The sequence below is a fragment of the Dermacentor variabilis genome, chromosome 11, assembly GCF_050947875.1.
Source record: "Dermacentor variabilis isolate Ectoservices chromosome 11, ASM5094787v1, whole genome shotgun sequence".
Lineage (NCBI taxonomy): Eukaryota > Metazoa > Arthropoda > Arachnida > Ixodida > Ixodidae > Dermacentor > Dermacentor variabilis.
In genome coordinates this window covers 11,795,717-11,808,349 of record NC_134578.1, presented here as the reverse complement: position 1 = coordinate 11,808,349, position 12,633 = coordinate 11,795,717, and the positions used below count along the sequence as shown (strand labels likewise).

The 12,633-nt window shown below is 43.9% G+C and overlaps 1 protein-coding gene across 1 annotated transcript; it reads left to right on the top strand.

Annotated features, from left to right (window-relative positions):
* Positions 1-544: 544 nt before the first annotated feature.
* LOC142564454 (uncharacterized) lies at positions 545-12,193 on the top strand. Its single transcript, XM_075675456.1, has 5 exons — positions 545-673; positions 4,074-4,237; positions 5,468-5,541; positions 9,617-9,700; positions 11,791-12,193. The coding sequence occupies exons 1-5, from the start codon at positions 545-547 to the stop codon at positions 11,919-11,921; spliced, it is 582 nt and encodes a 193-aa protein (XP_075531571.1). The 3' UTR covers positions 11,922-12,193.
* The last annotated feature ends 440 nt before the right edge of the window (positions 12,194-12,633 follow it).

The window sequence follows — 12,633 nt, the reverse complement described above, 5'->3', positions numbered from 1 at the left end:
ACGTGCGGCACTTGATGGGTATTGAATCCGGTCTATACAAAAAACAATATTTTACACAATACATATAAAAGACAGTATTTTACGATGCTTTTGGTAGGCGCGTCATTCTTCGCTGCCTATTGAAATTTGGACCAATTACCCGAAGGCAATAAATGTGATCTCTCTGTGACATTATGACAAGCACAACGTTATCGCTCTTAGGCTCGCCATGTTGATGGCATAAACTTGCTGGGCACTGTTACAACAACGCCAAACAAAAGCTGTTGTATGATGATGGCTTTCCTGCGATCACGATCCCTATGATCGTGATCGCCATTATGACTGTTCAATCGACAGAGAGCGTGTTTGTGGGGACACGGGAATCGTTTTTTTATGAGGTCGCGAAAGTTAAAGAAAGGAAGAGATCACAAGTGTTCAGGTGACAGCCAATTTTCGCAACATCCGATCGCCGTCAATCAACACTGTCGACCTTTCATGTCCCCACCCTCTGTGCTGAACAGGCACGTAATCCATTATCTTAAATAACATTTCTCGCCGGAGAGCCATGGCATCGGAGTGGCTGAAAGTGTACGCGTTGTTGACGGCGTTCGTCCTCCTGCGAAGAGCAGCATGCGGCGCTTTAATTTATCCAGAACACAGAAGTGACCTTCAAAGTTACCAAGACGCCAGCAGGGTAAGCTCGGTCTCGGGATGTCAAGCAGTTGCCAACTATAATGGTCAGATAAACCAGAATTTCTCTTTTTACTGCCCCCCTCCCCCCGCTAAGGGGAAGGGTACTTAATGTCGAACCCAGTCGCCATCTGTAGGCGCGGCCTGCGCAGCGACTGTGGTTTGTCAGCGATGTCAGAGCTTACGACGTAACTATGGGGAGCGACCACAATGCCAGAAGAAATGGTTTGCCGCAATGCCGGCCATACGTTTCGCCAGTTTCAGCAATCCAAGGCAAAATATGGCTGCCTCCTGCAAACGCTGTCAATGCTGCACAGGTATACGACGTAGCGATTTGTTTCGCTCGATTGCATTCCTTTCTTATCATTCACCATTCACCCTTTACCACCACCGGCGGTCCTATCCCCTATGTAAGATGGGTCGAACGCCGATACTGACGACGGATGAAAAAGAACAGTGTAATAGGTAGGATAACTACATTAACTCGGACGCAGTGTATAGCGTGACATGCTATCGCTGCCGGCGCTCTCAAACCAGGCAGCCGCTCCAGGCCTGAGCGAACGGAATCACTTGCAATCATTCTTTTCGTATTAGCCGGAAATATTGCATCCTAAGTATCAAGTATATAAATGTGCAGTAGTGATCCGCCCTACGCCACCATACAGGAGGCAGCGCATTCAGTTTACCTTATGCGGTGCAACTTCGAGGCTGCGGACAGCTAACATTTATCCTGCCCTTTTATTGCACTGGTGCTGCTTCCAGTGGCCAGAAATACGTTTCCACAACATTGTGGCTTCCTTGACAGAAGCGCGGCACACTGTTAGTTAAATATCAGTTGCGTATTTTATATTCGCTGTTGTTACGCCGGTTCCTTGTATGTATTTATCTCTTATTGTGTCCAGTCTGCATTGCAGTTAGTATTTAATTTCGTACCCCTGTCGAAATGTATGGAGCTCATGAGCTCGTCAAGCTTTGAATTTTTCTCGTGTAGCTTTCTGCGGAAAATAAATGTTGATTGATTTATTGGTTGATTAGCTGATTGGTTGGCTGTTTGATTAATGGAAAGTGGTGCGACCGAGGACTTTTCAAGGGTTAGAAGCCTGCCACATCGTTGTCTTAGATGCACGTTTAGTACCTGTAGGAGACCAGAATCTTGAAGGCGGAAATAGGCACAGCCACCTGTTAAAACCTCTTCAGCAATCTTATGGCGAATTTGCTTCGTTGCTTCTTCTTCTATCTGCACTCACCCCTCATGACATGTTCTTGCTGTGGCCTCAAAAAATAATCCAACGTTTTAGTGACAGTGAAGAACCAGACAGAGGCAGAACTGCGATTCACGAGAATTGACTCTTTATTAGGCTAACTTTCACACAGAAAAAAAGGACTCAACCCCACTGATAACAAACAGCCCGCACAGTTGTTGGTTGTCGAAAATCTGATGTAGGGTCAACGGATCTGGCTATATATACATGACTCATCTTCCATTCCAGTGTAATCGCTGGTGCTTGCGTAAGTTCCAGAATGTACACCAGTATTCATTCAAGAAAGTTTTAGTACGGAAAGTTGTGTCTTCCGCCAAGTGATAACTTCGTAACATTTGTTAGCTGAAAGAAAACAGTCGCCGGAATAATATAAACAATGTACACGCGTCGACACCATGCGTTGTGTTGTCATAGTTGTCCTGAATCTCCGCGGCGCATATCCTTGCTGGAGGCCTGGCCATGAATTAGGTAACAGAAACAGACAAGGAAGAAGGGAATTAGCATTTTGGAAGTCGTCAAAAATACATAAATGCTTCTAGTGGGGAAGGAGATATTGGAAAATACCGCAAGACGCACAATACGAGATAAGGAAAATAGGAATAATTATTCTAAGCTGAAGAAAAAAAATCTTTTTGTTTAGTAAGAAAACACCAGAGTGCCGAAAAAATGATTCCGCGTCTGTGCTGAAGTAAACTGTTCCAAAAGACCGCCACACATAGACCCGGATTATGACTGCAGAGTGGAACATCCTATACTATTCTTTATACTATTATCTATAGTATAACAAAAAGAAAACGAAGAAAAAAAGATCTCTTTTCTTAGCTTCGGCCCAGAATGAGCATAATGATGAAAGAACCTGTCCAGACCACCGTAGGTATAAATTTCCTCTTGCTTCGATGTTCATTTTCTTCTTTCACTTCCTACGGCTAAAGTTCTACTAGTAGCGATGCTGAAATGGGAAACAACGAGAAAAATGCATGGCATATAGGAAACAGTTGAAAAACTAACTGCCAATCTGACATTCGCGCATTGCTGCATCTGAGTGGTAGCATTTAAAGCTAAGCATATGCGAATTCTGCCGTTCCAAACAAAAGAAAGAGGAAAACAAATAATAAAAATGCCACAATGAACCCAGGCACCCTAGCTAAGCAATTAATTTTCATGCTATTTAAAAAGTATAGCGTAGAAGTAAGAATGAATATCCCACGCATGATAATGATGATCGTGATAATGATGATAATTAAACAGGGCCGGTACCAACAATGTGGCATGGGTCAAGATATGGGTGGTGTTAGGAAACTTAAACACTGGGACGTCTTCGCCACGTTCATTAGCGTCGGAGCTGTTTCCGAGCTGTGAACACCGCCACAATTCGCTGAAAAGCCAGCAAAGTCACTGCCCATAATATGAGTGACTCAACGCTCAAACAAGACTGAAGAACAATGTTACCAGCGAAGAAAACTTGAAAGTGTAAAATACAAACGCTATGCTCAATTTTCAAGAGTTGCATTTATGTATAGTAGGCCGTTTATCCCATTTTTTTTTAAACTCGTCGGACTGAGTTCATTTAGAAGGATACCTTACAGTGCTTCCGGTGACCAGCCTTCATTCTCCCCTCTTCAAGGTTACCTGACTCACTTCTAAATTGCCCTCCATTAAAACGTGTACTAGAAGAAGTTGGCCGGGTGTGTTGTCAAGGAAATCATGTACAGTGTACCAGTATCGACAAGTCCGAAAAAAATGTTGGACGTCCTAGTTATACATTGTGAAGACGTAACCGGAATTTAGTGTTTTTAACAACAATTTAACAACACTCGAATTGTGTTTGTTGTATCGTGGTACCGACCGCGTTTGTTGTACGGACCACATATATCCCAACATGAAAGACTCGGTGTCTGTAAATGCTCCGCCTGGCCACATACGGTGCAGCATGATCTGCTCACGTCGTGATAATCGATGTGGTAGATGCACTTATATAGAACATGTTTTATGCAAGTGAGCCTTACGAAACCCTCGCCAGAGAAAAAGGCTTACTTCGGCAATTTTGCTAAATAACAATGGCATTATTTTTTGCTGATATTTGAGGAGCGGCTCGCATTTCTTTCAACGTTATGCTTTTCGTTTTGTTTTTCCTCTGTACAGTGTTACCCAGATGTTGGGGAGTGGTACCTTATGTTCAGGAACTACTACGAGGACCCACACTTCGGTGGAGTGCGGCACTGCGTGAAGTTCCGAAGATACGGAACATATTCCTTTGAAAATCACAGCACTTCTGTGGAGTTTGCATTCGGCTCAGAAGGATCAATGTAAGAATTTTGCCATCTCAAATTCGCTATAGCGAACCTACGTGGGTTATTGAAAAGTAGACACGTGTTTCACTTTTGATATTTTCTAGCTGTTCAGCATAAAGGTAGCTTAGTCGCCTTGACAACAGAAAGAAACCAATATTATGATGAAAGTAGCGGTCAACCCAGTCGCTAAGAGCTTGTTGTTCCCGATGTTCGACATACATAGGTACACATTATTGGTGCCATCAGGAAAAATGAGGATTCGTTGCTTCAGAACATATATCCTGCACAATTCATGATGCACTACAGAAGTGAAAGGGAACTGACCGGTAAGCTTCTTGTATGCACAGACAAGCGACCACCTCCTAAAGGCAGCAGACACAAGCTAAAGAAAGCAAAAAGGAAGCGCTTGCACTGGCTACTGCGTTTTACTTTTGCCTTTGTGTAATGACTACGTTATTTAATACATCTATTTCGAATGGTCATCGCCCTCACCCCGAGGTTTTTACAATAGAACACATATTTTCAACTTTCCTCCGTAGCGGTAGCTTGTTTCGATTGTTCAATTTGATAGAGAAAATTCACATTCGCTGCGCCGTGCAGTGCTTAGGCTGTGCAGTGCTTAGGCCGTGCAGCGCTTAAGCCGTGTGCCATGCAGCGCTGTCCATGCTGCAGCGGAAGATGACATCACCCGAGGACTCCTGCCAAAGAACGGATGAACACGGGCTAAGTGCACGAATTACTCTTGTCGAGAACGTTGGCTCTTGCGACATCCCTTATTCGACTGCTGTTCAGCATGCGTCATTTTATCAAGCATACTATCGCAGAGCACACTCAGCAATGCACATTACACAGAGACACATGTCTCAAGGACATATGATGTGTACCACGTGACGCAAGATACTTGTGTTTTTGTGGTTATTGAATAGTAACCTTGTACCTGTTTTTTGACCCTGTACTTGATCCTGCTATGTCTTGTAAAAGGGTGCGATAGTTTGTAAATAAATAGTATATGAGCTGTTGAATAAGATGTTGGGTAAAAGACTTATGGGGATTCTAGGCTTTTTTCAAAGGGCTTTACTTTCAAAGTCGTGTTTTTGCTTCCATGTATTACAAAACGAGCTTTTATATGTTGAAGCTAGTTACTTATGCGCGTTGCAGTAGTGTAATTGTGGTAACACACTACAGCAACTATAAGATATTAAGCATCGTATATTAAATAACTATTTTTTCTCAATTGTATTTCAGACGCGGAGAGTTTACCATGACTTCATCTGACTGCTACGCGGCCAAAGATAGAGTTATTTATCATCGCTACGACAGTAAGTATGAGAAAAGGACAGGTTTCAGTTGGTGTCCCAATTTATTTGAGGTCGACACTGTTTTGCGACGCTCCTACATCTGATCTCTTGGCAAAAACTCGGAAATTAGCAGTTCCCGTTTTGTCTTTCAATGTCCTTATCGCGCGGTACACTTGAAGAAATTCGTCGCAAAGTTATTTTCTGCAACCGCAAACTCCCGTTCATAGGTTCGCGCCAACAGCCATATGCCATGAAAGTATAGTGGTGTTGTGGAAGTCCAATAAGTTATGATGGTGCTAACAAGCTACCGGCGTTCGTCGCATCACACGAAACCATGATTCAAAATTAACGCGAGAGTAAGTCGCTAAAGAAGAGCTTGAACTTGAAACTCACACGCTAGGTGACATCACTGAAACCCTGAATTTCGAAGATTTAATCACGTCACCGACCCTATAGTACTCGGATGATTTAGATAATACCATTAGCAACCATTTTCTGGTTTCTCATCGGTACAAGACTGAAGCTAGCTGAAGTTTTATTCAGTAAAAAAAGTAAGTTAACAAATACGACCGACCTTGGGTATGCCACATATTTTCATTGAAGAATGTTGCAGAGCACTCGCGTATTCGAAAAAAAACGATAATTTCGCATGCAAAGAATACTCAGTCCCGATACATATTCCGGACGAAAGAATCTGAGGAGGACTGTGGAAGTTAATACGATCAGCATTGAAGCACAGGGCAGTGACACGCCGTATTGCTATCGCCGAAGCGCTTCGTGTATGAGTCACATATGCTGCATCCGGACTAATTTCTCGCGCTTCGCTCCGGAAGCTCTGCGCTATCTAACGGTGCCGCCACAAAGTCCACTTATTCCGACAAGTCTGTCTGAATGTAAATGACGCTTACTCAGTTCCGCCCCGCACAGAATTCTGTTGCTGTTGTTGCTGAAGAGTGCCACATACACCAATGCCAAATACTCGGAAATCCAAGTGGAAACCAATGACGTTCACTAAAAGTGGCACATATCCACCGGCACATACCTAGTAGCGCGTATACCCAGTGACCCAAGTTGGGGTCAGAGAAGTTCACTGTAGAGAGGCGTATACCCACTGGCCTAGTTGGGCGGGAAAAAGGTTCTTTGAAGCGCAAAGCGGGATATGCCGCGTGTTCTCCACTTGATGACCTTAGTAGGTCCGACAATTGGTTTCGAATCCTGGTCTCTCAGCATAGCAGCTCGAGGCTCTACCGATTAGGCTATATGGGCTTCCCAATGAGTCAAATTGGTGCGAAAGAGGTAACAGAGATAGACCAGACCAGGTTAGACCCGACCGATCAACCGACCAACCCACCGCAAACAAGGGGAAGTTACCAAAAGGCTAATCGTACTACAATATTTTATGGATCTTTCAAGCAGGAAGCCATAAGTGCAAGGAAGTATCAGAATGAATCTGCAATACGTTTTTTTCGGCCATTCAAGTTTGCTGCTCGAGAAAGTAGAATCAGAACATCAGAACATAAGGTGGGTGGTGTATTGCATGAACGCCAGATTCAGGGTAAATGCGAGTAAAACACAAAATACTTGTTCTTCCATGGTGTCACCATTTCGCAACTCCTAAGGTAAACGTTACCCTAGACATTAAGGGCAGAGCCATCGAGGGGCCCAGGATATCGCCCGTCCAATGTCGTTGGTCCTCACGCACCCAGGCTGACACCGAAACTAGTCAACAGAGGGTGCCACAGCCTCTGTAAATAGGTTGTTCGCTTTAAATCAGGGGTATATTCAGGACTCGACGGGAACCAAAGGTCAGTGGGTCGCTTCGCATTGGGCACTCACAGGAAGACTACAAATGGAGCTGTGCAGGGAGATATGGGCTGCACTAGTTTTGAAGGGAAGGAAGCTCGCACTAAAATTGAGTATGAAGAACGGCTGAGGAATATGGAAGAAAGTAAATGGGCTGGGAGAGTGTTCAGGTATCTGTACAGGAAAAACATTGATTCACAGTGGCGGAAAAGAACTAGGAAGCTTACCAGCAAGTATGCGGCCTGTAGGGTGGGCAACATAGGAACAAAGAAGGTCAAGCGGAAAGTCAGAAAGGCTGAATTAACCTCATGGGTGGCGGCAATGGAAAAGAAACCTGCCATGAGTAACTACTTAAGAGGGAAAAAACGAAATCAGGAAAGAAACCATTTATGATAACTCAAACGGAACCCCATTAGTTTTCGAAGCGGGATCGGGATGCCTTAGAAGACGCACCTATAAAGCGAGATACAAGAAGGAAGAAGAAGCACGTGCTTGCTGAAGTAAAGCTAGGGAAACTATGGAGCATGTTTTATTACAATGTGAAGACGTCTACCCAGCGGTCGATTTAGGCACCACTGGCCTCCTTGAAGCCCTTGGGTTCAGCGGGAGCAGTGGCAAAGTAAACATGTCTGGAGTAGGTATTAGTAAGAGGCGATTGGAGGATTGGTAGAGAAACGTAGAGAAACGATTGGTAGAGATTGGAGAAAAGTAGGGAAACGGCAAAAGATGGGGACGCACAAAAGCACAGCTCACAATAGGGGATCAGAAAATTTGGGTGTGGTAGTTCATAGTGTTTTTTTATTGTTTAACCTAGGTAGGACATTAGGCAGTATAATAGCAAGAGCTTGTTGGTGCAACCCACCCCCTCGTTCCAAAGGGGACGCCCATAACATCCGTCCGTCCGTCCGTCCATCCATCCATCCATCCATCCATCCATCCATCCATCCATCCATCCATCCATCCATCCATCCACCCATCCATCCATCCATCCATCCATCCATCCATTCATCCATGCATCCATTCATTCATCCATCCGTCCGTCCATCCGTCCGTCAGTCCGTCCCCTGCGAGCAAAGACCTGGTATTTCCCGCCATGGACGCCGAACAGCTTGCACGGATCGAGCGACAGCGGGCGCTTGCTTGCGAAACACAGCGACGCCGGAGGGCCGATTAGTCTGTGCGACAACGTGAAGCAGAAGCCAAGCGTCCTCGAAGAGAAGAAAATCTCTAGCTTTGTCAGGCAGTAGTCAAGGCTCAACAACAGCGAAGGAAGGGAAACACTAGCGAATCACTGCATCCATTTTTTTTCTATGACCGCTATCAAAGTTATGACCTCATCCTCGGCTTTCTACATTGTGGATGTCTGATAAATTCTCGGCACTTATCACGCCGACGAAGCCGTCTGATCTTCGCATGAAAGTGGTCAATGTTTCCTGAGTCGGCGTTTGAAACAGACGCTGCAGCTGGGCTACGATTGATGTCCCGTGAATGTACTTTGCCCTTGCGGGACTCGAACGTTCTCACCATGTGTCATTTGCGGTCGTCGACTCCGGGTATGCACATGCATCTATGGCCTGGATTGCCACGTCGTGAACAGACCATGCTCTACCGTCAGTTGCTAGGTGCTGCATTCACGAACTCATATGCCTTTCTTACTGGAATGGCCAACAGTCCCAAGTGCCACACATGTAGCTGTGAAGAGACGCTCGCACACATTATCTATGTCTGCCCGCGCTATAATGCCGAGGGACAAGTGATGTGCCGAGTGCTAGGCCAATTGAACAAACATCCACTATCGGAACTAAAAGCTTTAGGCCAGTACTCTCAAAGAACGCTCTCACTGAAGGCCTTATTCGCGTTAGTAAGATTCCTGTGGTCTACGGACCTCCGCGATTGACTTCAAGAACGCCACACCCTACTACTCTATAGTATACGCGATTTATTAGTGCACGCCTCTTCTTTTTTCTCTACTCCTCCGCCCCGTGCAGGGTAACCAACCGGAATTACCTCTGGTTAACCTCCCTGCCTTTCTATATATCCTTTCTCTCTCTCCTCTGTTACACAAGGGAAACAATAAACACTTGCATAGTCCCAGGATAAAAACATGAAAGCCTATATATTCATTTTGCGAATAATTCAATCCTAAGGCAGAATTATTCGTTTATTCAAAGCTGTGCCACCCCTACATGTACAGCGGTAATTGCTATTGTGCGTCAAGACAAAAGTTAAAATGTTTTCCACTACATAGTGCCCAAGTTAGCGTAAAATATATTTTGTCTGCTATTTCTTTCAGATATTTCTTTCCCGAGAAACTTTCGTGTTCTATACACTCACTGTACATTCTGTTCTATCCTTCGTCACCCATATGCTGCAAATGGTGAGCAATCTCCTAAGTTTGACATGTTTGATGTTCAGACAAATAGGGATTTTCAACGTTTCCTAATAATAAATACTGCATCGATCTTGGAAGGAATGTGCCCATGAAGCGCACAACAGGAGCAATTATGACACCGAATTCAGCTCCTCGTAAAAAAAGTACGAGAGAGATCAACCTTCTCATAGAACTGTACCACACCTATGCCAAACCGTTTTTATGAATCACCAGTTTCCTTCATAGTTATATTAATGCCAGTCAAAGGAATTGCTAAAACGCGTCAACAATTATAGAGTCTTGCTTTCATGGCATAAAATATTCTTTAATGTCAGCTACCCTTCTCTAACTACGCAAGCACAGCATCTCCTAACAAAACCTGCATAGCGATCGTACCTGTGTCTCAGTCAGAGTTGCGAAGTGACAACTCCGTATCAGAAATGATTGCGGAATCATTACACATGTTATGACAGGTGGAATAAATTGGAATAATAACCGAACCATTATATATTTTGACGCACCCAGAATGAAATCAGAATGGAATTATGACACCAGTTGAACAGATAGAAAGACTGGCAGCTCGAGATTAAGGAACGTGGCTAGGAAAGAATGGATACGTATTTCGGGAGTGCTAGATGCGGATTTTAGGCGAGACTACAAAACCATACTTTTTAACGTACTAGCACAGACTTGACTAATTCATTGCACTTTTCATTTTTTTTCAATACCGACTTTATCAGTATTTACTTATAGGTCATTACCTCGGCAGCGGTAATTATATGCAATGCAGAATTCTACAGATTCTACACTTATGGAGACACGCAAGCTTTATTGCATTGCAATGTTCCAGTGTATTAAAAACAGTCGTCCTTATTTGTCATGAATGATTCGGTTTATTAAGTGCATGGTTGACTTATGACACAAGTATGGAGGACAGAAACCACGTCACAAACAGACCTACGCGCGAGTACACGGCGATGAGGAACGCGTACCATGTTTCTTTTTTTGAACACTGCCGAGTATTATAGGGGCGCGATAAGAGGCGTTCGCAGATGTGTGCAGGAAAGAGTGGTGCCCGTCAGTATGCAAGTAAGTCATCTTGCATAACATTTATCAATGTCTTTCACTTTTCTCTTAGTTTTCGAAGTGAGAGAATAAAAGTGCACATGAGAAAAAATAGCCGGTTACATCATTTGTATCGTTGTTGAGACTTCAAAAATATGCCTTTACTTACTAGGCATGTAAGTATTTATTAATTTTAGAGATCGCGTTTCATTTACATACATTGGAGGAGTTGAATGGAACAGCTACGCCACACCAGGAGTGCGAATAGTGCAACTCTCAACATATGCGCGAAGTTAAAAGGAGGTCAATTGCCATGGTTTCCGCTCTCCACAAACGAGTGGGAATGGAATAGAGGGCCCGATTCCTCTAATATTGTTACGCGAACGAAGGATTAGGAACTGGAGACTATATACAAAGTATATCTACAGAGGATATACTTTGTACAGATATACAGATCTGGAAAGTTCAGCCGACAGCTCGAGAGCCAGCGAGCGTCCGTCGTCTTCGTCGAGGCGCCCGCGTGCATCATCCGCAAGAAACACGCACTGTGCATGTATCAAATGGCCCTCGATCGGTATATACATAAATAAAAACAGGATGACCTTGAGCAGAAATAAAACAGTGTAATTAAACTTCCTCTTCCTTAGTCGTACTAACTAAGAAATCATGTGTGTTCTAATTTGGGAATGGAACGGCAAAAGATAAAATGAGTTAGCAAATCTTGTGTTGCACCGCCTGACAAGCCTTTTGAATAGCCAGGCTTCAGGCAGGCAACAATTATCGCTGTTTCTCTCTAAATAACAATAAAAATTTTTTACGCTAAGCATGCATGCGACGACTTGCAGTTTGTGGACAATATCGTTTAATGTCAGCTCAGCAAATAACTTAAAATGCATTATTGGTTGCCAAAAGGTTTTGTACATAAGCCATCTTGCGAAAACGCGATATGAAGGGAACAAGAAACAAATTCTCGGTGTTTTGTGTTTTGTTCTTGGCTAACATTGATCTTACCGATTACTTCAATTGCGCAGGCTACGGTTGCAGCTATTGGCGCCGCACAGACACTTTCCACGAGGAGAACCTTTGCTGCGAGTACATCTACTACCAAAACTGTGGCTCGTCACCAAAATACGAGTTCTTTGACCATACTTGCCCCTTGTAGGCACAGACACACACTGACTGCCTTGCTTTTGGGGGAGCCTGGCAGGTGCTGCCTTGGACGTAATTTTCGTGGTAGCGGAAGAAAAAAAAAGCTGATGACCTTCTTGCACTTTAGTTTTTGCACATTTCTTCGTGTGCAGCCGTAAGATTATAATCGTACAAGGTACCTTTCCTCCAGTGACTTGTCTTGAAGGAGGTACACGATTCTGCACGTATGTATTGAAATTAATGTGAAAGGACGCGGGGCGGCCTAGTTTGATGCGAGGTATCGAAAAGTGCTGTCTTGGTCAAATTAAATGATTTAATATTTATGACCATGTTGCACATACAAATAAACAGTTAAAGATGAACTGACCCCGCTTTTTTACTTACCTCTTCGGGATACATTTCGTTCTCGTACATCACCATAGTTTGTGATAAGATATTCCATCTAATAGTTCAGCGCTTATCTGGTCTTCTGAAAGTGGTCATTAACTAATACAACATCCAAAACAGAATACCATGTAGTGAGTCCTTAACGATAAAAGACTATGCCCCAGCTGACACTGCAAAAATTTGAAACGCCACGGTGACGTGATCGGGAACACCAAGATGTCGGCGCTGGGCATTCGTTTTCGCACCTTTTCTGGTTTATCAAGGATCATGCAATGGTAAGAGTGTAGGACTGACCCGATTTCGTATTGTAGAGGCGCAAATTGTGCGTAGATATCAAA